The following is a 25,059-nucleotide window of genomic DNA, read 5'->3' on the forward strand; positions in this document are numbered from 1 at the left end:
ATGCAGGGGGGCGGAGCAGTTCCCCAGAGCCGGCAGAGCCCACGCCAGCCCCTGTCCCCATCTTGCCTCCCCTCAGGGAGGCCCTGCGTGAGGAGCTTACCTTCACTAACTGTCCCATGCCAGCCCCGGTGCCTCCGCCACACGCCACGCCCAGCTCCTCTCTGGGAAGCTGCAGCTCAGCTCCTCTTTGGGCAGGTGCATGGCATTAAAAAGTTACTGCGTCGCAAGCTTTTTAATTGCGCATGGCTGCACATGCACACAGCTTAAAGGGAACCTTGCCTCCAGGGCTGACAAACACTCGTCAGGCTGCCAGAATTGAGAGGGAAATTCCAACCAGCTAGAAGTCAGTCATGAGACAAATCCAGCAAGCCAGGCAGGCAGAAGCATAAGCATTTAGGGAGGTGATGGTATAAGTGACTCCATCTGCTTTGGGAAGAGTTTTGCAATAATGTCAGAGAATGGAGCCTGCTAACTGTGTTGCCTTGAGCAAGAATAGAGAATATCCAGAGAACAAAACAAGCCAACGTTTCACCTGCTACCCACTGTTCTCATTATTAAGCATAGGAAGTCTCTTCCCTTACAAATGGATGGAAGGGTTTTTATCTTAAACATGCTGCTCTGGTAGGGCCCAATCCTAACTTCACTGTAATCATTCATGTATGAGAAGCTACAGCTCTTGGTTGTAGTTCTACATGTCCTCCTTCCCAAAAGGTTAATGTGGGTCCAAACAGAGAGTTGGCACATCTACACATGCCGCTATGGAGCTGTTGTTACTGTGCCGTCATTTAGTACTTCCTTTAGAAGTAGGTACTTTTAAGCACTACGTTGCCATAGTGATGCACCATAACAGGGGAGTGCACCACTACTGTGATGCAGCTGCAGTGTCGCAAGCCTTGCTCGCACATTGCTACAGTGACATAGCATTATGTGTAGATGCGTCCACTGAGTAACAAAAGTCAAAGCAATCCAGGCAAAAGAGTTTCAGAAAGCTCCATGCATGCAATTCAAAACCGATGAAATTCACAGACTTGGGGAACAGATATATTTAACGGTTAGCCCAGTTCAGAAGTGGTGTTGGGACCCAGAGGTTCTGGGCCCAGCTCAATAGTATCAGCACTTGGCAAGAGACTGATGTATGTATTTACTGCACACTTATTCTCCTTGCCTGGTATAAGACCCATTATAGGGTCATAGGGACCCAACAGTGGTTTAAGCCAGAAGCAGACAGATGCACTGTCCTGTTAAACCAGTGCAAAGCCAACTGTAGTGATTCAAAAGTATACCTGGAAAAATCAGGTATTCTTTTGACATGGTGCATTTTGAACTGTTCTGCATTACAAATGCACCAATTGTTCCATGATTCAGGTCTGGCTGGTCCTCCAAGTATCCCACAGTGCAGCCCTCCCCACCCCTGCAATTGGTTGGTCTGGGACTTGGGCCAAACTCTACTACCCCTAAGGTCAGGTATCAAAGTTGGCCTCACCCCTCTACTTACAGGTGAGCAGTAGGGCTGTGCAAAACAGCACCATTCGGTTTCACCTTGAGTTTCAATGGTTTGACAGAACAGCATTACATTTCAAATTTCATTTCGATTTGAAACAGTTGTTCCATTCTGTTCCATCAAAATGGAAAGGCTGTTTCAGTGGTGTTTCAACATTTTGCTGGGGATCGGAAGGCAGCCCAGCTGGGCTCCTTTCCCCATCCCAGGTGCTAGATCCCACCAGGGGCAGCGAGGCAGCCCAGCTGAGCTGCTTCCCCATCCCCCATGCTAGATTGCACTGGGGGCAGTGAATGCTTCCCTATCCCCAGTGCTGGACTCTTAATAGATCACAGGTTGTGCAATTTATTGTTCACCTTCAACCAACTCAGTTGCTAATGCATCTGCACTAGAAGTGATGCTTTTAACTTCCAAACTTCTGAGCCACTTCACACAACTGGTGTTTTTAAAGCAATTTCTGCCCTATTAGATGTGGGAAAATTATGCATCCTGAGGTCTCTGATGGGTAATTCTTAGTTCTGCTCTCCTCGCTGGTTTGCAGTTCCAAATCTAAACATGGAAAATTTGCGCGACTGAAAAGAGAAGATTCCCAGATGTCCAGTGTGATTCAGAACTTGTTTCTATGCAAGTGAGCTCCTGAGATAGCTGAACTTTGAGGTTAAAAAAGTTATTTCAGGCATTTTAAAGGCTTTTTAAAAATCCCTCTAACTCCTATGCTAATAAAAATGTGTATAAATGATTTTCAAATTTTGGAAAACAAATATTTTCTGTAACAAACTGTAGCAGGATTAAGTCCCTGGGTTGGTCATGATGCCCCCTGATGGCCACATGTTTCCTCCTTCCTCTGGGTTTTGGGTCTTACTTTCTACTTCACCTGCCACACCCTTGATGTTATTTAGAAAGAAAAAGGTTGGGAGTCCAGCCCAGGGGACCACTGGTCTAGTCCCTCTCTCTCTGTCCATGTCTCTGGTCACCATTGGCCTTAAGGGCTAGTTCTGTGACCTCTGACCATCCCTACTATGACCACACCCAGGCCTTGTAAGTCTCAGTAATTATTTTGGTTGGCCTTTGTCCCAGGGCAATATTATGCCTCTTCAGTCCTCTGTGCCCTTGCAGTAGCCCTGACCTTCCCAGCCTCTGCTTCCCTGTCCAGGAAGGCAAAGGGCTTTAGCCTGGGCCTTTAACCTACGTCCACAGTGTCATACCTGGCCCCCAGGCTCCAGCTGTCATCTTGTCTGGCTTGGCTCTGGCCCCTGGCCCTGGTAGCACCACTCTGTGGTTCTGGTCTCACCCCTCAAGGGCACTGGCTGCACTCCTTAAGGGCTTTGGTTTCACCCTTCTAGGACTCCAAATTCACCCCTCAAGAGCTCTGGTTTCACTCCTCTTGGACCCTGGTCTCACACCTCAAAAGTTGTAGAGACACCCCTCAGGGCTGTGGGTTCCCGGAGGAGGCCTTCCTCTGGTGCTGGGCCCGTAGCCATGCTTAGCTTCTACTGGCTCTGCCCTTCCTCTAACTTAGGCTTCAAGCCCTCCCAGATATATGCCTGTCTGGGTCTTGAGCCTGACCCTGGTATTGCTGAAAGCATGCACTGGGGACCTCCTCTACCCCTGATAAGCCCAACCCAGATCACCGACTTACTTTTTTTGTTACAGTTTAAGCCCACGCACTATAACTAAATCTCTAAGCACCCTAGCAGCACAACAAAACCCTTCTCATCCAGGACTGTAGCTCCTGGCCAGCCTTCAGTTCCTTACTGGCAGTCTGTATTGTAGCAGGCCTTCAGTCCACTGCTCAGCCAGAGCTATCTCAATTTGGGCTCCTCCCTGACAAGCCCTTACAGAGCCAGACCCACTCCCTATTCAATCTGTGGATTTATATACTTCCTAAGCCCCACCCCTTCAAGTCAAGGGGCTTCCCCAGTTGGCAACTAGGCTTGCTGGCTGACCTAACAGCTACTGTAATGCCCCAGTTGGCCAAGTAAGGCTCTGCCATATTGTACTACTACAGAGCTGCTGGGTCTGCAATAGATGCTCTGCTACCTAAGCAGTCCCTGTCCTATTGTACTACTGCAGAGCAGCTGGCTCTGAAACAGGTACTCATAGCTTACCGATCCTTGGCAGGCTATCCTTCCGCAGCCCCTTAAAGAGCAGCTTCCCCACCTGGGGATCTCCTTCTGGCTGGTTCTCCCTTAAAGTAATAGGGATTCCCAGGCCTGTTACACATACATAGCATACATAGGCTATGTAATGAAGCAGCCTGATGGAAAAATTACATCCATAAAAGGCTGTGGGGTGTGATGGTTAGTACTCCACTCTAGAACTTGAGAGAACTTGGGGTTCTATTCCAAACTCTGCTGATAAAAAGAACTCTGTAAGATCTAGCAGCATAGAATAATAGAATAGAAGGACTGGAAGGGACCTGTAAAATCATCAAATCCAGTCCCCTGCCATGGGCAGGAGGTTGCTGGGCTCAAACAAGCTCTACATGGTGCTTGTCCAGCCTCTTCTTGAACACCTCCAGTGATGGCAACTGTACCACCTCTGCCGGGAGCATGTTACAGATTCTAGGTACCCTTACGGAAAATAAGTTTTTCCTTATGTCGAGCCTAATTTTTTCCTCAATGAACTTGTGCCCATTAGTCCTTGTTCTGCCAAGGGGTGCCTTTCTGAAGATTTGCTCCCCTAGATCTTGGTATTCACCCCTGACATACTTGTAGGTAGCATCTCTTATGCAGACTGAACAGACCCAGTTCCTGGAGTCTCCCTCATAGGAACTATCCTCCAGGCCTCTAAACAGATGGGTGGTCTTTCTCTGTACCCTTCCAAGCTTATCCACATCCTTCCTGAAGTGCGGTACCCAGAACTGGACACAGTACTCCAGCTGTGGCCTCACCGATGCTGTAGAGAGGGGGAGAAGCACCTCTCTGGATCTATTCGCAACACATTGGCTGATGCATGCCAGAATTCTATTTGCCCTGCTGGTGACTTCATTGCATTGTAGGCTCATATTCATCTTCTGGTTGACTGTCACCCCCAAGTCCCTTTCTGATGCAGTGTCAGCCAGTGGACGACCACCCATCACATAAGTTAAGCTGAAGGTTTTTCCTACCCAAATGAAGGGCCCGGCACTATTGAACCTCATCTGATTGCATTCAGCCCATAAGACCAGTCTGTCAGGTAATCCTAGATCCTTACCCTCTCCCTCAGATGTGCCCGCTTTACCTCACAGCTTGTCCCCCACAATGGTGTAATCCACAGATTTAATCATTGTGATTTCCACTCCCTCATCCAAGTCATTGATAAAGATATTAAAGAGCACAGGCCCAAGTACTGGTCCCTGGGGAATACCACTGGAGACAGCCCTCCAGGATGATGCCATCCCATCAATTATAATTCTCTGGGATTGGCCTCTGAGCCAGTTGCCAAGCCACTTCACTGTAGACTGGTCTGGGCCAGTATCCTCCAGCTTAACTGAGAAAATCTCATGGGAAACAGTATCAAAGGTCTTGCTGAAGTCTAGGTAAATGACGTCAACCTCATGTCCCTTGTCCAGCTGGTTAGTTACCTGGTCATAAAAGGATACCAGGTTTGTTAGGCATGACCTACCCTCAACAAAGCCACGCTGCTTGCTTCTTACTATCCCACCAGTTGTGAGCGTGTAGTTGATGGCTTTCCTGACAATTTTTTCAAAGATTTTTCCCAGGACAGAAGTCAGACTGACCAGTCTATAGTTTGCATGGTCATCCCTCTTCCCTTTCTTAAAGACGGGTACCATGTTAGCCCTCTTCCAGTTGTTTGGGACCATTCCTGAGTTCCACAACTCTTTGAACAGCTTTGCCAGAGGCCCCTCTATGAGCTCAGCCAGTTCTTTTAGGACTGTCAGATGCAGGACACCTGGCCCTGCTGACTTGAAAACATCCAAATGTTCTAAGACTACCCTCACCTGTTCAGGACTGATTTCATGTGGACTGTTGTTGTCCCCATATTCCCTGGGCCTCTGGACAGGTGACCAGTTCCCATCTGATTTCAGGAATACCAATGCAAAGTAATTATTTAGAAGCTCTGCCTTTTCACAGGGATCAACTGTGGGCTGCCCCTCAGCATTCAGTAGGGATCCCACAGTGGAGCTTGATTTTTTCTTGCTCCCTAGTAGGGCTTTATGTTGTCCTTTATTTCAGATGCCAGCTTGATCTCCATGCATGCTTTGGCTTTCCATGTCTCATACCTACAGACCCTGGCCATATGAGTGTAGATCTCTCTGGATGCTGAACCATTTTTTCCATTGCATATATGCTTCTTTTTTCTTTTTCAAAAGTTCCCTAATGTCCTGTTGAGCCAAGCAGGTCTTTTGGCCCCTTTCCCTCTTTTTGACCATGTGGGGATGGCCTCTTTTTGACCAGTGAGAATTGCCCCCTTAAGGAAGCACCACCATTCCTGAACTCCCAAATTGTACAGTCGCTGGTCATGAAGGGTCTTTCCAACTAGACTTCTGAGTTTACCAAAGTCTGCCCTTCTGCAGTCTAGAACTTCTGTTCTACTGACAGAATTCCCAGCCTTTTGGTGGATGGTGAACCTAATCAGGTCATGGCTGCTGTCGTCCAGAGTACCTCCAATCTTCAGGTCACCTATCGCGATTTTCCCTTTGATCAGCACTAGGTCCAGAGTGGTTTTACCACTAGTCAGTCCTTCCACTGCCTGTGTCAAGAACAGATCACCAAAAACTGCCAAGAAGTTGGTTGATCTGCTGGAACTGGCTGAATGGTCTTCCCAACAGATGTCACGGTAATTGAAGTCACCCATGACAATCAGGTCTTTAGGGCTGGCTGCCTCAGTCAGTTCCCTGGAGAATGCCTGATCACTCTCCTCTTCTTGGTGGGGAGGTCTCTAGTAGACTCCCATCATCAGGTCCCCTTCTCCTTGACCCCCTTGTATCTTAACCCAGAGGGTCTCAAGGGACCTCTCCCTGCAATCAAATGTGACCTGCAGGGAGAGGTACTGCTCTTCCACATAGACGGCCACCTCTCCTCCTGTCTTCCCAACCTAATCCTTCCTATAGAGCCTATAGCCTTCAATATCCACTGCCCAATCATATGCATCATCCCACCAGGTCCCTGTCAACCTAATGAGGTCAAATTCCTTGTCTGCCAGAAGAAGTACCAGTTCATCCTGTTTATTGCCCATGCTTCTGCCATTCCCGTAAAGACACCAGAGTTCACCCTTAGTCGCCTCAGGTTTTCTGTCACTCTGCAAGTGTCTCAGGGCTTTGGTACTCATCTGGATGTTTCCTATGTGAATGCCCTCCCCTGAGTCATCTTGGCCAGAGGATTCATATACAGCAGTGGAATCCACCCTCCCTCCCCCAACATGCTTAGTTTAAAGCCCTCCTCAGCAAGTCGGTGATTCTCTTATTGAAGAGCTTCTTCCCTCTGTCCGTGAGATGAATACAATCTCTTGCATAATATTATTGTATTGTCTTGGGTGGCTTGCATAACTGAGAATGTGGCTAGTCCTCATGCAGGTGATAAAAACTTTAGACCGCATGTATTACCCTGTGGTGTTTTCTCTAGATAACAGAGGCAGGAGCGTAAATCACATTACAATCAACAGAAATTTCTGAAAAAGTCCCAGTACTCTATTATATTTTGTTTACCTTCCACTGCCTGCACCTTAATGCCTAGATTTTATTTAATAGAATCATGGGGCTGGAATGGTCCTTGACAGGTCATTTAGTCCAATCCCCTGCTAAAAGCAGTATTATTTGCATCTAAACCAGTGTTTCTCAACATTTTTAGACTCAAAGCATGCCCTTATAGACTTAAAGTGCCCCTTGTTAGACTTGAGACACCTCTCAGAAAATGCCAGCTCTTAGCTTTCAACCATTTCTTGACTGCAGGCAAATAAGAGCATGATTCTTCAATTGAAAAGAACTCATAAAGCCCACAACAGGTCAGAATGTTTCTGACACCATGGATTCTGATTTGAAGTCTATGGGTTTATCTTGTGGATCATGTATAGCTGTTTGCAAACCTAACAGTGCTGATACTAAGCATTGCTCCATGGCCCTCTTAAAAGGATATTATTGTACTCAGGGTGCCATGACACCCAGATTAAGAATCAGTACTCTAAACCATGCCAGATAAGTGCTTGTCTAACCTTCACTTAAAAACTTCCAGAGACAGATTTTACAAGCTCAGTGGTAGAGGCATAACCAGGAGGTTTTCCACTCCAGGTAGCAGCAGCAGCCAGCAGAAGTGGGTTGCTTGTGACAGGATATCAATATTTTGTTCCCCCACAACTGCATCCAAAGCTGGCATCTGGGGCTGGTGCCCCTGTCAACCACCCCTAGCTATGCTACTGCTCTCATCCACTGCCTGACCACCCTCATGGGTAAAACAGTTTCCAAGTATTCAACCTGAATTTCCTTTGTTGTGTTTTAATTAGACTGGTTTTTGTCTTATCCTTCTGTACACAGCCAACAGTTGACTGCCATTCTCCTTTAGTCTCCTCTTCACTAGACTGAATATCCCCAATTTCTCCAATCTTATCTCACAGATCACTCTGTAAATCTACTGCAGCGGTTCTCAACCTTTTTAGACTCAAGGCACACCCCATTAGACTGAAGGCACCCCTCCATAACTTTTGTGAATTAAGAGGCAGCCCATTTCAAAAACTAATTTATTATACTGCTTGAAGAGGGGCCATGCAGTAGCGGCAAGGGAATGGCTAGGGAAGGGCAAATCTGAGTCTACATTTATCTCTTCACACTTCCCCTCATACATAGAAACACCCTTCAAAGTATCTTGCAACACCCTGGTTAAGAATCACTGACTCAGTGGGAAATGCATAACTAAAATCCTGTGCATAAAAGGAGATCCTACCCCTGATTCATTATAGGTAAAATCTTTCTTAAATCACCATGGCCTCCATGCTGCAATTAACTCTGCATGACCAGTAGAGCTGTGCAAAACTTCAGTTCCTGATTTGATTTGGAAGACATTCAGTCTGATTTGGTGGCTGAATCTTCAAATCTGAATCGAATTGGGAGACCAATTAAAAGGCCTAAATCAATTCAAAGCCTCTATATCGATTCGGAAAAGATTCAGAGAAGATTTGGAGATTTGGGCAGTCCCCACTCGCTGCTGCAGGGAGCTGGAGCTGGGCTCCATGCCAATGAGTAGGGGGCAGTGGGGGGACCTCCACCAGGCCCCATCCCCTACCTGCTCCTGCAGCCCCCCTGAGCACTCCCCAATCCCTGCCTGCTTTCTCAGACCTGTTAATACCTGCCCCATCTGGTCCCAGTGTCCAGGCACTTTACAAAAAGCCTTGTACTCCCCGACTGCTGCGGTCACTTGTTGAGGCCTCTGGGGGCTTGTGGCAGAGCCCCCCATGCAGCACGGGGCAGCAGGGGCCAGCGGGGATCACCCCCCTCCAACCTGGCAGGAGCCGGTAAGTGCGAGGCTTTTTAAGTGCCGAAACGCTGGGGCCAGGTGGGACAGCCATTGACAAGACTGGGAGAGTGAATCACTGAATTGGATCACTATGCCCCAAATCAGCCAAATCTGAAGTGAATACTAGCTGCTTCGCACAGGCCTAATGGTCAGAGCCTTGCACCCCATAGAACCCGAGGAAGCCAAGGGGACTCCATATGGGCACAAAGAATCAATCTCTCTCCATGCAAGCAGCTGCAGGTTTGGGGTCTATGCCACTCACTGTGTTTAAGTCTTCAATCCTCGTGTTCACACCATCAACCATTTCTCGACGCTCAGTAACGGCTTCTGGACAGGGGTACACGGTGGCATGAAACCTAGTGTCAGAAAGGGAACAAACAAGCAAACAATGATATTTATTGTCATTGTCATCAGTTATTTGTTTATCCAGAGCAGAGGGCAACACCCTATGGCCTGCCAGCTGGATGTGGCCTGCAAAGCCACTGGATTCAGAGCAGGGGGTTGGGCAGCATTTGGTAGCAGCAAAGTTTGGCATTGGGGCTTTGGTGGCAGGGTGCTTCATCCATCCCATGGCCAGGAGGTGGGGAGAAGCAGCATCAGGGAGAACTGGTGGAAGTGGCTCGGTCCTGGTGCTATCCCACCTTGGACCAACCCATTCTAGCCGCACCACCTGAAAATGTTGCTGACTACCACTGTCGAACCGTGCCACTTCCACGCTCTTTTTTATTGGAAGCTGGTGCCCATCTCATCTTCATTCAGTGAAAGGCACTGGGACTATAACTGAGCTGCAGCTTTCCATAGGGACCCATCTCAAGCCCATAGAAATAGGACTCATTCAGTTGTGTCTGCTGAGACAAAAGGCTTTCCCTTGAGATGAAAGGATTTTTTAGTGACCAGAATGTTCCCTAAGTTAGCTATGGAGCACAACAGCCGACAGAGGTCTCTGTAGCATTGAGTCTTTCCAGCAGGCACTCCACTTTATCTCTGCACCATAATGAAAAAGCCAGCTTATGGCAGGTCGGCTGTCTGTCGCATGGTATTTAAAAGTCCAGAGGGGAACTTCAAATAAATCCTGTCAGTCTCCCATTTAACTTTTCTATATTCACAGCATAAAAAAAGAAATTGAAACTGTGCGGTGCTGTCTGTTCCCTGTATACTGACACCTGCTCTGCACTTAGAAGTTGTATTGCCAGAGCTGTTTGGGGAGGTGGGGATGTTTTGTCAGTAAAGCCCTACAGTGGACTCAGTTTTTTCAGTATCAAAATACCTAGACCAGTTTCATCATCACTTTAGACTGATATCCTGAAGTCTATACTGAGGAAGGTTTTGCTAAGTTAACTATACTAACCATACTGGTGTGGTTAGAATTAATGCAGGCTCCTGTATTACTAAAGCACTTGCTACATACAAAAGTTGTATTAACTATAATGATGTAACATCCCCCAGCACAGAAACATCTGTATGAATATACATCTATTCATCCAAGCACAGCTTCTTCCAGTATGGGAAGGGAATTAGCTATGCCAGTAAGAAGCATGTACTTCTGTAGCCATGCTAAGGGCTGTACCTGTATAACTAATGGAAAGATATACCAGTACACAAACAGCCTATAAAATCAGGCCCCAGTTTGTGCAACACTAACACACTGTGTGCTGACAGGTTTTCTGGCCTGCTGTTCACTGGGATGCTCAGAAAAACAAGACTTTTACCTCACAACACTATCAGGGGATAAGCATTTTAAATAAGTCCATCAGTGCCACATAATCAGGCATCCAGGTTTTCTCTGATAAAAAAAAAAATCCCCAATTTTTGGATTAAAAAAGTAACCCCCAAATGCACATTTTTCCATGATCAAAATGAAACACCACTATATCTATAGCTAAATCTTAGTGATGTTTCCTTTTAAAATCACAGAAAAATGTGGATTTGGGGTACTTTTTTTAATCTCAAAATTGGGGATTTTTTTGTCCCCAATCAGAGAAAACCAGGACCCCTGCACATAACACAATAGGTTTTACATATACACAGATTCCTTAGTCTTTGGCTGCTTGATGCATTCAAGGACACCCCAATATATAATACTTGTGCCATCACAGTCACCTCACCTCAGAGGATATCCCAGGCATATCACACTATCACTTCATGAATCAAACATAAATAAAAAGGTTGACTAGTGGAGGACACTACATTTTATACCAAGGGAGAGCTTCAGGGAGAGGCAGTCAGCCGTGTTAGTCTGAAGACAGTCAGAAAGCAGGGCCAAGTAGCATCAGACTAACCGGTTCAGAAAGGCATAAACTTTTGCAGACGACAGCCTACTTAGAGCTTTAGCTGCTGTAAATCATCTCCGTTCCCTTGTCCCCAAGTAGAGCGCCATCAGCTTACTCCAGCTGAGGATCTGGCTGTGTGCTCTCATAATCAACAATGAATAAAAGTATATTACAGCGTAACAGGGTCTTGGAAACCCAGAAGTGCTCAAAAGCCACAAGAGAATACAGGCTGTTACCAAATACATCTCACATCATGGCCTCATCTGCACAAGGTTAGAAGTGATGTTTTCCAAAATCACTTCTAGCATAAGCACGAGGAAGAATTGCAGCAATTTTATGAAACACAGAGGTTTATTTGAGATCCTATTGTAGCTTGATGTAATCACAGGCCTCTTCGGCCAGCCTCTTAGATCTTGAACCACAAAACATCCTGAAAAAGTCCAAGTTATTGCCCTCACCGATCATTTTTTTCCACTTCATATTCTTCAGAGCTCCTAGCTCATTTCTAAATGGGTATTTTTAATCGAACTTGAAAGCTCATTCCTCCGTGTTATAGCGTCCCCACATTTTCCACCTTATCAGGGCAATGCTGCTTTGATCTTTTAACAACCTTTTTGCATACTGAATATCAGCCATGCCCTAATGACAGAGACATCTAGGAAAGCTGATGAAGAATTCAGCAGGGAACCTTTAGGTTGATAAATCCCTTTCAGCATTCATATTAGCACTGAAGCAGCCACCACTTCAAGAGAGAAGGGAGAAAAAAGTCCCTTCCTTTTTCTCTCACTCCTTTTAATGCATGGGTTTAATGCTTGGGAAATTGGCAAACTAATGTTACCAATTAAAGCCATGCATATTGCAAGTGAGGGAAGTGTTCTCTGCACTGCTTAAAAAACAAGGCTTACCCTGACTTGCAAATGTCTTACTATTTCAGCCCAGGGTTTCTGTAGAATAATAGATGATAATTGTTGTAATTCACTTGCTAAAATTACGTTGGTTTTTGTGATACAAGCAAACAGACTAGCATTGCCACGTGCATTTCTACATACGAGTTAACCAGGATGCAGAGAACCTTGGAACATGCCTATGTAGCCAGTGCTTTATGTCAATAATACGTCCTGACCCACAAAGTATGACTTTGCTTCAGCTTCCAGGTAGGAAATGGAGGCAGGCATTTTGCTGCCAAACTCCTACTAAATTTCAAAGTGATTTGGGTGCTTACCTCCTATAGGCGTTTTTGGTAGTGCTAGATGTATTCACTTAGGCCCAAAATCTAACCCCAGCTATAGACAAGTAAGTAGCATTTTGGGCTACTTGCATGGATTTTAGATCTTATTCCCCTCGGGAAGGTGCACAGCTCTGCATAAGTCACAAAATGGAAGAGAAACCTTACACCTTTTGACCCAATAGACTAATGGCTGGCACACTAGCCCGGTAAGTGGGAGACCAGGATTTTAGGCCTCTCTTAGCTAGACAGGCTTAAAGCTACATCTTCTATTTCCTCAGAACCAGTGGCGATGTATAGGGGGTGCACAGGGGTGCATGTGTACCCCCTGAGTACACTGCTGCACTTCCTGAGTGCGACAGTGCACCCCGTGGCAGGCCATGCTCACCACTTAGGTGATGGGCAGGGGGGGCAGGCAAGAGCACTGGTGCCCCCCCTGCGAGCACCAGCCAGAGAGAGGGAGCGCCCCCCGGGTTGCCGACTGGTTGCTGGGGGGGCATGTGCCTCCAGTGACTAGGGTGGCACCAGTTGCCCATGCCCAAAACAATCCTCTAGCTGCCAGGCCGTGCCATAGGCATCAGTCAGAGCACCTTCCACCCTTCACTGAAGCTGACCCACTGCTTCAAAAGGGACCAAGAAAAGATGAAGCCAGAGGAAATATGAGCCAGTGAGATGGGCACAGCCCTGGAAGGAAGGGGCCCTGCTTTCTGGCCCCTATCCCTAATGAAGCAGAAGCAACTCCATTGTGATGTATCCATTTTATTCATGATTCTTAAATGCAAAATACAGAAAACATCTGAAATCACTGTTGTTGCCTATACAAGTAGTGAGGACTGGGGGCATTCCAGTGTGTTCTATTGTTTAAATAAAAGTATAAAGTACCTATTTGCAAAGCATCAAATTACTGCCCCAAATCCACCTACCAGTACCTTTTAAAAAATCTAAAGGGGAAGCCAGATAAGTCTAGATATGTGACTAGGAAACAACGCAAGCTGGCATGCTGGCAAATCCAGCAGGTAGCAAACAAACCACCCAAAGAACACTGGGACAAACAGTGTGAAGAAAGGAGACCAAAGGCAGGAAAAAATGAGAGAGGCAGGCAGAAAACATGTAAAACTGAGCTATCCAAAAGAGACAGGACTGTAAACAAGCTCTGAAGGCAGATGGTACCAGACTGATCCTGCTGTCAGCAAAGCAAATGGCAAAGCTTCCCTGGATTCCAATAGTGTAGGATTTGACTTTAAGGGATGAAGTCAGACCTTCCCCAATGAAGCTCCACATTCAAAGTCTTCCTGGAGAAATTCTTCTTCCTGGTCCAGTCCTGACTGAACCTACACTTAAGAGAAATATCCCCTCCTCCTCTCCCTCCCAGTGACCCTGTCAAATACGGGAACTCCTGGCACTGGGTTTCTTTCTTGGAATTATCCTTACATTTTGGCAATCTTCATCTGGCTGATGGACTGGCATGTGAAAATGGAGCTGATGACAGCTTAGCAAGTATTTAATCAAATACGATTTACACAGTAATTTGACCCATCAATAGTGGGTATTATAAACCAGTAACAAAATAGTCCAAAGTGATTAGTTTAAGATGAGTTGCTTAACAGTACTATATTGAATATGGAAAGATTTAAGAAATAATAGTGTTTTGTTTACACAGAAGCTTCAGAAGAGTTCATCTAAAATATTTCAAATTGTAGGGGGAAAGGATTTCCAATTTGGGAGCGTCTATCTTAGCACACCTAAATTGAGGGTGGTATATTGACTTAGGGGTCACACCCAGAGAATGGTGTTGGATGGATTGGTATTAGTGGTGATGTGACTGTAGCACTCCTGGGCAGGGAGGGCAGGCAAGAGCGCTGGTGCCCCCCCAAGAGCACCAACTGGGGATTACGCCAAGAGAAGCAGTCCCCCCATGGCCAATCCTACCAATCCGGAAGTGCCAGCAGCATGCCTGGAAGTCCCAGCAGTGTACCGCTGCCAGTTGTGAGTCGGAAGGATTGGCCACAGGGTAACCCCATTCCTCCCAGTCAGCAGGAGTGGCCACGGTCACTGACTGTCCGCTGTGGGGGGCAAGTGCCTCCCGCCCCCGACTCAGGAGGTACCAGTCGCCCATGGTCGATATGGACCTGGAAAGATATGGGCAGTGGAGTCCCACAAGGCTTGGTGCTTGGACCAGAGCTGTTCAATGTCTTCATTAGTGACTTGGATGAGGGCATGGAAAGCACTCCTTCCAAATTCACAGATGATACCAAATTCTGGGGTAAAGTTAACACCCAAAAGAGTAGGTAATGAATCCAGGTGGATCTGGACAGGTTGGAAAAATGGGTGGAACAGAAAAGGATGCAGTTCAATAAGGACAAATGCAAGGTGCTGCACCTAGGAAGCGTGCTGGTGATTCCTTCTTAGAGCCTTGGCGGGACCTTCTTAGCAGCACAGCAGTGGAAATGGATCTTGGAGTCACTGTTGACTCCAAGATGAACATGAGTCGGCAGTGTGACGAAACCATCAGAAAAGCCAATGGCACTTTATCGTGCATCAGCAGATGCATGACAAAGAGGTCCAAGGAGGTGATACTTCCCCTTCATGTAGCATTTGTCAGACTGGAGTTGGAGTACTGTGTCCAGTTTTGGGCACCACACTTCAAGAGGGACATGGGACAACCTCAAGGGGGTTCAGAGGAGAGCCACTCATATGGTTAAGGGTCTGCAGGCAAAAACCCTATGAGGAGAGATTAAGGGCTCTGGATCTCTTCAGCCTCCACAAGAGAAGGCTGAGAGGTGATCTTGTGACTGCCTACAAATTCACTGGGGGGAGACAGCAAAGAATAGGAGGTGCTGTTTACCAGGGCACCCCTTGGAATAACTAGGAACAATGGACACAACCTGGTGGAAAGCAGATTCAGGTTAGACATCAGGATGAACTTCTTTATGGTATGGGTTGCCAAAATTTGGAATGGGCTTTCAAGAGAAGTGGTGCTCTCCCCTACCTTGCAGGTATTTAAGAGGAGGCTAGACATATACCTGATTGGGGTCTTCTGACCCCAGTGCTCTTTCCTGCCCAGGCCCGGAGTCGGACTTGATGATCTGCTAAGATCCTTTCTGACCCAAACATCTGTGAATCTATGGAACAGGATGGGGATGAGACAAAATGTTCACAACTTCAATTCTGGTTCTACGATGCTTCTTTTGTATCATTGGTTAGACAGATTAACAGAGACCCTGGGAAAGATGCTCACTACTACATTCAACATGGAAAGATTTAAGAAACAATACTGCCATTTTGTTGACACAGAAGCTTCAGAAGACTTCATCTAAAAAATTCCAAATTGGGGAGGGGTGTCCAGTTTTGGAGTGTCCATCTTTGCACCCCTAATAAAGGCTGCATTTTCAGAGAAAGGGAGCCAAGCACTTTTTGAAATCCAGACCTGGTTTTAGATGTCTCAGGTTAACTGCTTAGAAGTCATGGTTCCCAAAATCTCTAGTCACTTTGGAAAATTTAAGGCCTTAGCTTTCAAATGCCAAAGTGATCTATATTTCTTATTACTAGATGCCGCAGAACAGAAGAGCAGAATGGAGCGCAGTGGATGAGCTGACAGGCAGAACGCAGAGATATCATCGCCCGCCCTAAACTCTGCCAGCCAATCCTGACAAGTAAACACCTCAGCAAGAATCATTGCTACTTTCTCAGCAGTGTGCCTTACCCCTCACAAATCTTCTTGATTTTTTGTCGGAGCTGCTCTCCTTGATAGAAGATAATGAACACATTCTTTTTCACCTCTTCTCTCTGAAAGGCAGTGCAAGCAGAATTTCAAGTGCACATAACAAAGTAAAACACTATACTGAAAAGTAAAAGTTAAATACTGCTTTGTCATGACTGTTTCCCCCAGTAAATTTCCCACCACTGCTTAGAGGTGCTTCAGTAGATGCAGTGTATTAGTTGCAGGGTGAAAGATGAGTGAAGCAGTACCCTTGAGAGGACTGAATCTTTGTTTTATTTTCCTTCTTTTTTTTTTTTTTTTTTTTTTTTTTTAACTCCCTTAACTTGGTGAAGTTGATGCCAGTCCATGTGGGTATAGTTCCACACTTCCCACGAACTGAATTATGTATTTTTTTTATTATCATATGAAAACTTAATGTTAAGGTTGCAAAGTGAAACAGTGAAAAGTTTGGCAATGACAACGCTATTCTTGGGCAATGTCTTTCCAGCCCAGAGCAGGGGGGCTAGACCCAATGATCTCACAAGGTCTCTTCCAGCCCTAAACTTCTGTGAATCTGTAAGAAAAGGACTGAGCTTCTTTTAGGCCAGGTGTAGATAAAATGAGGGGCATGTGTGCACGACACTTTAAAATGGGTTAAATGTTTTGCACCGCTTTAATGGTGTTGGTATTTGCACATATGGGTGGCATACGGCACAGCAGTTCCAGCCACTGTAGGAAACTCAGAGGTACAGTGCACCTTAAATGAACTGGGGTGCAGCAAACTAAAACTCTGAGGAGTTTTAGTTTGCTGCCCTACAGCCACGAAGCAAAGCACCAGGCTCCGTGCAGCTCAGGGGCTCTGCAGGAAGCCCTGCAGGCAGCCTGGCAGCAGCCTGGGAAGGCACTGATCTTTTTTTTTCCCCTGGAGCCTGCCTGCCTGAGCTGTGCGGGAGCCCGGTGCTTTCCTCCGTGGCTGTGCTGCCCCTCAGGACTGCCTGAGCCGGGTGCCTGCAGGCCGGTGCCACCTGGGGGGAGGCTGCTGCTACCACAGAGGGAAGCACCAGCCCCACGCCTTCCCCCTCTCCCCACACCAGCCCAAGGATCGCTCCACCCACTGGCAGCTCGCCTTCCCCTCCCCGCCAGAAAGGCAGGTAAATTCAGGTGTACGCATGACACAGGGGCTTAAAGGAGCCCTAAATCAAAGCAGTGTTTTTAAAAACCCACCACTTCAATTTAGGCCCCCCCACTTCATCTACACATGCCCCATGCCATAAAGCTTATTGGAGGGGCAGGCAAGGAGGTTCTTAAAAGAGGCCGGCTGGTGTTAGTAGGGTGTGCAGTGAAAGAAGAGTTCATCATACATAAAGACACTTACCCACAGAATATACCCTGTTCATTTTGGGGCAAATGGGGCACCGGCTCCAGATACTGATTTAGACGGGGCGCCAGAATGGCAGCCCCCACGGAGCTCATGCCACTGCCACCTGCACCATGTCTGGGGCACGGCAGCAGCAACTTGTGCTGTGCCAGCAGCAGCCCTTGTGAGAGGAAACAAGTGCTCATCACCCCCACCACACTAGCTCAGGGTGCCAAAATCCCTAGTTGCATCTCTGAGGGGTAACAAAGAGGCACTGGTTTCAAAAGGGGTTTCCCATCATCTTTCAGGTCCACCTCACCTCATGTTGTACAGATTAACCTGATGGAAAACTGAAACTTCAGGATACTTTAGTGTTATCGTGACAGCAGTCTGAGGTGTTTTTCAAGGCACACACGTGCAGATCACATGGCATGGAGGAGAAGCAAGTCCATACCTACCGTAACCGGGTCCTCCAGAGGAGTGTCCATTTCAGTGTACCTCAGGTAGACGTTTCCCCTGCAAGCTCTCCACAGTAAACGCTCAAAGGGTACCATCCTTTCCCTTTTTATCACCCCTGCTGTGAACCTGGGCAGCATTAACAAGACAGATATATCGCAGGCATATTTAAAGTCTTTTAAACTCAGACTGTACCAGGTTTTATAATCCCTTGCTAATGCTTTATAGACCACATTAAGCTGGATTTACAGTCATATTAACATGGGGTGCTATCTTCAAGTGCGGTTGTTACTAGGCAAGGCTTATTCTGAAGTAAAGTTCAGGCCTGGATCTTATTTCTTAACCTATTGACTTCTCTTTTTCTTTTTCTTTTCCTTCTTTTTAGGGGAAGAAGGGGAGCTGGCTGCTGTGGGGTGGAGAGCTTAGCCCATGTCTGTGTTTCAGGATTACACAGCAGGAGGAGGAGAGAGAAACAGGAGGAAGCAGATTCATTTTCTTCTTTAAAATGCCATGTTTGTAGCAAGCGTAACACAGATATTACTGTATAACAGATGGTCAATGGCAAAAAATGTCTGGCTGACAGTACTGCACACTGGATTTCCCTCTGCCCATACAGCAGCTCCTGCGCTGGAGAGGTACGGGAAGGCTCTGCTTGTGGGCCAATGCATGAGCCTTGTCCTTGACCCAGAGGACTCAAGCACAGCTCAGTTTTTTAGCTCCTTCTCTAGCCCAAAGTTACAGTGATGAAGCACAGACCTGAAGCTTTTTTTTTAGACCTCCCTGGAATCATAGCTGTTAATGGGGCCATGAAGCCATCACCTGCTTTAGGAAACATCATCATACGGAGGCCAGGGTTTGACCACTACCAGCTGAGCCCGTACTGAACAGGACGTGTATGACTTGTACTGAAAAGTCATAGTCAGCATCACACCACTTAATGTGACTCCCCACAATCATATCCAAGCTCATACAACCCTGAGCACAGACTGTGTGGGTGATTTCTGTGACTGTACATCGGTCTACTAGGAACTGGCTGAAACCCTCTGACTCATTTCTCAGAGGCCACTTAAGAGCTGTTAGACCGTCATGATTTTAAGCACCTGCCAACAAAAGACTCATCTGAACCAAAGACCCAGAGGTGGAAGGTCATCCACCCTACTGGAAAGACTGAACCAGAACGATTAAAAGTTGTAATTCCTGTTCTCTCCTTCAAAACATTGAAGTTGCTTTATACTTTAATGAATGAATTACAAATAAGGGATTGGAAACCAACCTGTATTAGGCTATCTAAAGCCAGTACCTAAACTCATCAAACCTGTAAGACTGGCTTGTAGGGCTGAAACCAGATTATGGAAGCTGGTTTCCCATGGTGCTGCTACCACAGGTACAAGTAAAATGGAAAATTTAGTTTGCAATAGACTTTTAACTGCTATGAATTTTTAGCAATACTTACCCCAGTTTTGCAGCAGCTGCTGCTGGAGTACTCCTTAATTCCAATAAACCAGATGTGTCTTCACTGAAGAAATCATCCGGCAGACTGGTTTCTGTCTAAATGCAGAAATAAGCACACTCCTTATGAAATTATTTTGAAGACCTTGAGAATATTCTCATATTTTCACATATTTGCTGCTGCAATCATCTGTCTGTCTGAAGGCAGCTGTTGGATCCAGTCAATGGACATGGGGCTTTGGCAGCATTTGGCAGTAGGGGGCTTCGGCAGTGGCATGCACTTCTCCGATACTGGGATGGGGAGAAGCGGCGCTGGTGGATAGGTCCTAGCACCCCACTCTGACATGAGCTGGGTCATTCCAGCCCATAGCCCGAAAAGGTTGCTGACTGCTAGTCTAAATGACTTCAGAGCTTAAGTTCCATTTTCAAAGAGACCATAGGCGTCAGAAGCAGAAGCTCTATGACTTTCGGCAAGGCTTAAATTTCTGAGTCACTTCTGAAACTTTTATTCCAGACTTGTAGGAAAGGAAGCCTGAGTTCTCTTTAAAAATAAAAAACACATAACCCTGCCATCCCCACAAAGCCCTCAACATTAACATGTTCAGAAGCCTTCACCCCCTCTGCTGCGAGAAAGGACAGATCAGCAGGCGCTCATTCAAGACACTCTCACCTCAAAGAAATCCTGCGTTTTCTTCAGCAGATGTTTTAGTTCAGTGAGCTCCAGGAAGTTCTGCTTCAACGTCTGCTGATTCTGATTAGCCTCCTGCAGCTCAGCCTCCAGTTTCTCCAGAACTGTCTGGTCATAACCAAAGAAAATCAGAAATCAGCAAGGCAGACCTAATACTCACTTGCCAGGCTGGCACCACATCCCTCTGAAATGGACTGTCAAAAGAATAAAGTAGGAGGAATAGTAACACATAACTGTGAAGCAACCATTTTTAAACGTTTGTATTCCTACAACTGGCTCTTTAGGAATACATCCAATGAATATTAAATGTCCCCACTGCCATTTTTCTTGTTACGTGCAGTGACTCAAAGTGGTATTTAGGCATAAAAAGCACACCCAAGTTTCTATGGGAAGACTGAAGCATTAGGAGAAAGAATCTGTCTCTCAGTTAAAGAGATAACAGGATTTTGGTTTAAATGAATGAGCTTGTAAACTTAATTTTCAATTAAATTGAAAGCAAACAACCCCTGCACTTCTGTTCAGGAAACAGTTGATATATTACAGTCCCAGTGAGCAAGGTGCTGAATTCTAATCCCAGATTTCTGAGTGGCTTCAACTCCCCTTGCTTAACTAACTTACATCTGGGTGGAGAGCTCTAAATGTTAAAGGTTCCCAGATCCTCTAACGTTCAGCCGATAATATTTGCTACAGCGTACTCGGCTAATTATCAGAGATAAGATCACAGTAAGACAAGGATCAGGAATAAAAATGTGGGGAAAGTAGAAAAACTTAAACATTAGGAACAAGAATCGCTGAAGATAATTAAACTGAAGAAATCATGCCAAAAATTTATAGCGCTAAAATATGCCAGTCGAGCCTGGATAAAATAATGATAACAAGGACAATCTCAAGAAACCTTAAAATCCAGCTTTACTGTACAAGTGTTCAACCTGTCCTTTATATGGATGCGAATCCTGGACTCCAACAAGGGCAAATAGAAAAAGGCTGCAAGTGTTTGAAAACAAAGTGCTAATGAAAATAGTTGGTGCGGTACAGGAAAGCAGAGTATAGAGGAGAAGACAAAAATCAAGAGCTTTGTGGACCTTTACAAAAGACCTGATATCTTAAGCAAGGTAAGAGCAAAAGCTTTGCTGACATAAAGATGTATGTGTGTGTGTGTTTGTGGGTGGGGGGGGGTTGCAAAAAAAGTCAGACACTTGCAGCTGATACATCCTTCCTGTTGTTAGCTCATGTTAAGGAGGTACTACTATGCCAGCTGAAGCCTGTTCTCTTGCACTGTGTCTGCACTAAGGGGCTCTGTGCATATAGCTGACAGCCCAGCTGTCAGGTACAGAGGCTCCATAGTGTCTTGACAAGCTCCTATGAAATGCTATGGTTTTCATGGCTGGGAAAGTCTTTGCTATTAATATATTGGATTGAGACTGGGCAGAGAAGAGCTGATTGGTGAAATCCCTCAGGAGCCCTCGAAAACTCCAGCTTTAATTGATGTGCTGAAACAGTGAAGAATTTCATCACGGACCCAGGGCAGGAAGAGAGGATCTAGCCTTGAACATCATAGCCCCAGATTACACTTCAGGGAAAACCATGATGACAAGCCGGTAAAGGCTGCAGGTAATAGAACAGGGTCAGAAACAAATGGTACAGATGGGGAATCTGCAGAAACTAACACATTAAAAAAAGAGGAACAAATGGGCTGCAACTCATAAAACCATCACAATTTATCAGCTGGCTTGTGATGAATTAGTTCCACCTGCAAACACCCTGGAGCAAACCGCACAGCTCAAGTCAGGAGTGTTTGATTCTCTTCCGGGGTCTGCTGTGGCTTGGCTGGGTGAGCAGGCAGGTTGGTTAACCTGTTCCTCCATTCCCTCCCCTGTCAAAATGGCGATAATTGAGCAAACTTACCTTTGTAATAAACTCCTCTAGGACTGGTGGTGAAAAATATGGGCAGCATTATTAATCCAACAAGCAGGTTTAGTGCCACAACTACAAAACAGTACAGATGAATCTGGGAACATGTCATCTGTGAATGTTGGCCACTGGTGAGGCATGTTCCTTCACTGGCAAGCCCACGTGAGATGTTAACCATATGCACGTAAATATATAACCTCCCTCAGCCCAGGTTTCTCCCCGTGCCTTTAAGGTAGTGCTGAGTTCTGTACCTCCAAATCAATCATTTCTCGAGGCAAGGGGGTCTCTGGATACTTTTCTGATTTGATAATCACAGTCTCGTTTTCCATCTCATTTTCCAGAAAGCCTGCAAGGAAACCACACAGAGGCCTGGCTCAGCTCACCTGGGTGTTGTCAGCATTGGCTGTCTCTAGCTTCTGGATATAGCTTGAGTGGCCTGCATATGATAATGGAACATTGTGGCCACAGTATCCAAATGCCATTGTATATACATTCTGGGAGAGTTTGTCAAATCTCTGCAAAAATCCTGGTTATATGAGAATCTTGTTCCAAACTGCTGTCCTCAGCAGCAAGCAAGCTACTCCTTCTAAAGAAAAGACATAATTATATATGCCTTGCCTCAATTACTGAGATAAGTTCATTACACGAAAGCACAAAATAGCTTCCCGGTTAACACACCTGCTCCCCCACAAGAAAGGGCTGCTCCCTGCAAAACCTCAACATGACAGTTTATCCAGGAAGTCCCAACCTCCCCTGGGAGGCCACAGTGCACTGTACTAGACCCTCCCCCTTCTCCTAAATTTTTCAGGCTATAATTTCATTCTCTAGGCTTATTTAGACACCTGCAAAAGCAGCCCTCTGCCATGCCACTTAGATGTTTACACTCAGTTTAGGACTATTGAGTCCCACAAATGCACTCTTCCACAAATTAGTGTTGGAAAGGACCTCAGGAGGTCATCTAGCAGGGGGTTGGACTAATGAGCTCCTGAGGTCCCTTCCAACCCTAATTTTCTATGATTCGATGTGGGGCATCAGCCCTATCAGGGGCTGAACACTGACGGCAATTTATGGGTTTAAAGTTAAGCATGCACTTCAGGGTTTCACTGGAACCGTGGTCAGCAGTTGGAGGGGCAGAGTCCTGTTCTACCCGGCTTTATGACATTTAGTTCTTTGATGGGAGCTTGCTGAAATAAAGCTGCCCTCAGAAAGCAAGGCAGCTTTCACCTTCCAACATGACTGGGCTAGCAACTTGAACCAATATGGGTGCACTTACATGTGCATATTAATGTGATGCAATACACTCCAGTGGTTATTACACCAGAGGTTATGGCTCCCTGGTGAGCATTTATACAGCAGGCAGCCCACACTGAAGCACCCTCATACCCCAGCCAGCTGGAGCAGCTTCTACATGTGTGCTGCTGCTGTGTTTTTACTCCTCAGCAAAATAGCACTTCTGTTTACAGGTACTGTCCTGCTGTGGAGTAAATTAGTTTACTCCAGCCTAATAGGGGTGACGTGTAGATGTGCAACATTTACTAATTAGACTACTGCTCAGTAAAAGTCTCATGTAGATGCACCCTAAAGTGAATTTTCTATAGGCAGTGTCTGGTTCTTTGGGCCTCCTTTCTGTGGGTATCAGTTGGCTGACTGAGACTCAAGAGACATATATCCTATTCCCAGCCATGGTATTTATGCAGAGCACGGACAGACAAATGTATCCTGGTATAACTGACACCAGATTGTTATATCAATGTAAATTACACTGTAATCAGGAATGGATAGACATACAGATATCCCAGGCTAGCTCACAGATAGGGTACGATTACAGAGCCTTATACCTTTGTTCACCAGAGCACCCCAAGGGATGACAAGGTCGAACAGTTATAAACTACTGCAAGACCATTTCAGGCTGGACACAAGAAAGAATTTCTTTACTGTCCGAGGCCCCAAGGTCTGGAACAGCCTGCCATTGGAGGTGGTTCAAGCACCTATATTGAACACCTTCAAGAGTAAATTGGATGTTTATCTTGCTGGGATCCTAGGACCCCAACTGACTTCCTGCCTTTTGGGTGGGGGGCTGGACTCGGTGATCTTCTGAGGTCCCTTCCAGCCCTAATGTCTATGAAATCTATGAAATTTAGCTAACATCTATCCTAGAATAAATGTGGATAGACAGCATAAACACTGGTGAAACTTACACTGATGGAGTTTTACCACAATTCTTCAGCAGTAATTCTTTGCTGGTTTGGACAGTTACTTCAGTTCAGGGGCTTGTTATCTGTCAGCTACTCTTACACAATGGTGTAAAGCCAATTTTTTTAGTACAAACATTTTGTCTGTACATGCCCTCATCATGGGACAATGGCTAGGACTTTTACCCTGTCTATGCCTCAATGGAACCAACTATACCTACTTTTGGAATGTGGTTTGAGATCAATGGACACATCACACTACTGTATTACCTTTTTCCCTGCTTAAAAGTGGAAATTGTAAGGATCTCTGTAGGCAGATTTACTTGTAAAACAGAACCATCTGTTAGCAAGCCCAACCAAAAATGGTGAGCTTTTATAAGTTATGAAAAATAATTATTAAACATTGAAAAGTCTTTTAAAACAAATACTGTTTGTTCACTGATTGCCTTTTTTAAATGATGGTGTATTTTGCCACAGGTAGTATATTCCAGTGGTCAGCATGCAGGACTAGGAATTGGGAGTCCTGAGTTCAATTTGCAGCTCAGCTGCTGATGTGTCCTGTTATTTTATGTTAGTATAGGACCCTACCAGATGTTCAAATTAAAGTTGGATAGAAACCAGCTATAAAGTTGTTACACATTTTCAAGTACTAACTTTGTAGCTGGTTAGCTCTTTTTATAGCTGGATGAACATTTTTATGGCTTGATCTTTATTATGGCTTTGTGCATGTGGACTATGGATTATGGCTTTGTCCATGTGGACAGTCTAAACTTCATAGTTTCATAGTTAGTAGGGTTGGAAGGGACCTGAGCAGATCATCAAGTCCGACCCCCTGCCATGGCAGTAAAGAGTACTGGGGTCAAAC

The 25,059-nt window shown here is 45.8% G+C and overlaps 1 protein-coding gene across 2 annotated transcripts in view; it reads right to left on the bottom strand.

The window, feature by feature from the left end:
- The window catches only part of ATP6V0A4 (ATPase H+ transporting V0 subunit a4), a 57,874-nt gene that overhangs the window by 26,518 nt on the left and 6,297 nt on the right, over nt 1-25,059 (bottom strand). For both annotated transcript variants that reach the window (XM_019544713.1, XM_019544712.1), the window contains exons 4-9: nt 22,254-22,348; nt 20,074-20,199; nt 19,408-19,502; nt 17,957-18,083; nt 16,145-16,227; nt 9,209-9,302 (exon numbers count right to left, since the gene is read on the bottom strand). In XM_019544713.1, the coding sequence (XP_019400258.1) occupies nt 9,209-9,302; nt 16,145-16,227; nt 17,957-18,083; nt 19,408-19,502; nt 20,074-20,199; nt 22,254-22,348 (620 nt within the window). The remainder of the gene's footprint in view (nt 1-9,208; nt 9,303-16,144; nt 16,228-17,956; nt 18,084-19,407; nt 19,503-20,073; nt 20,200-22,253; nt 22,349-25,059) is intronic.

Source organism: Crocodylus porosus, unplaced genomic scaffold (genome assembly GCF_001723895.1).
Source record: "Crocodylus porosus isolate Cpor-Errol unplaced genomic scaffold, CroPor_comp1, whole genome shotgun sequence".
NCBI classification, from domain to species: domain Eukaryota; kingdom Metazoa; phylum Chordata; order Crocodylia; family Crocodylidae; genus Crocodylus; species Crocodylus porosus.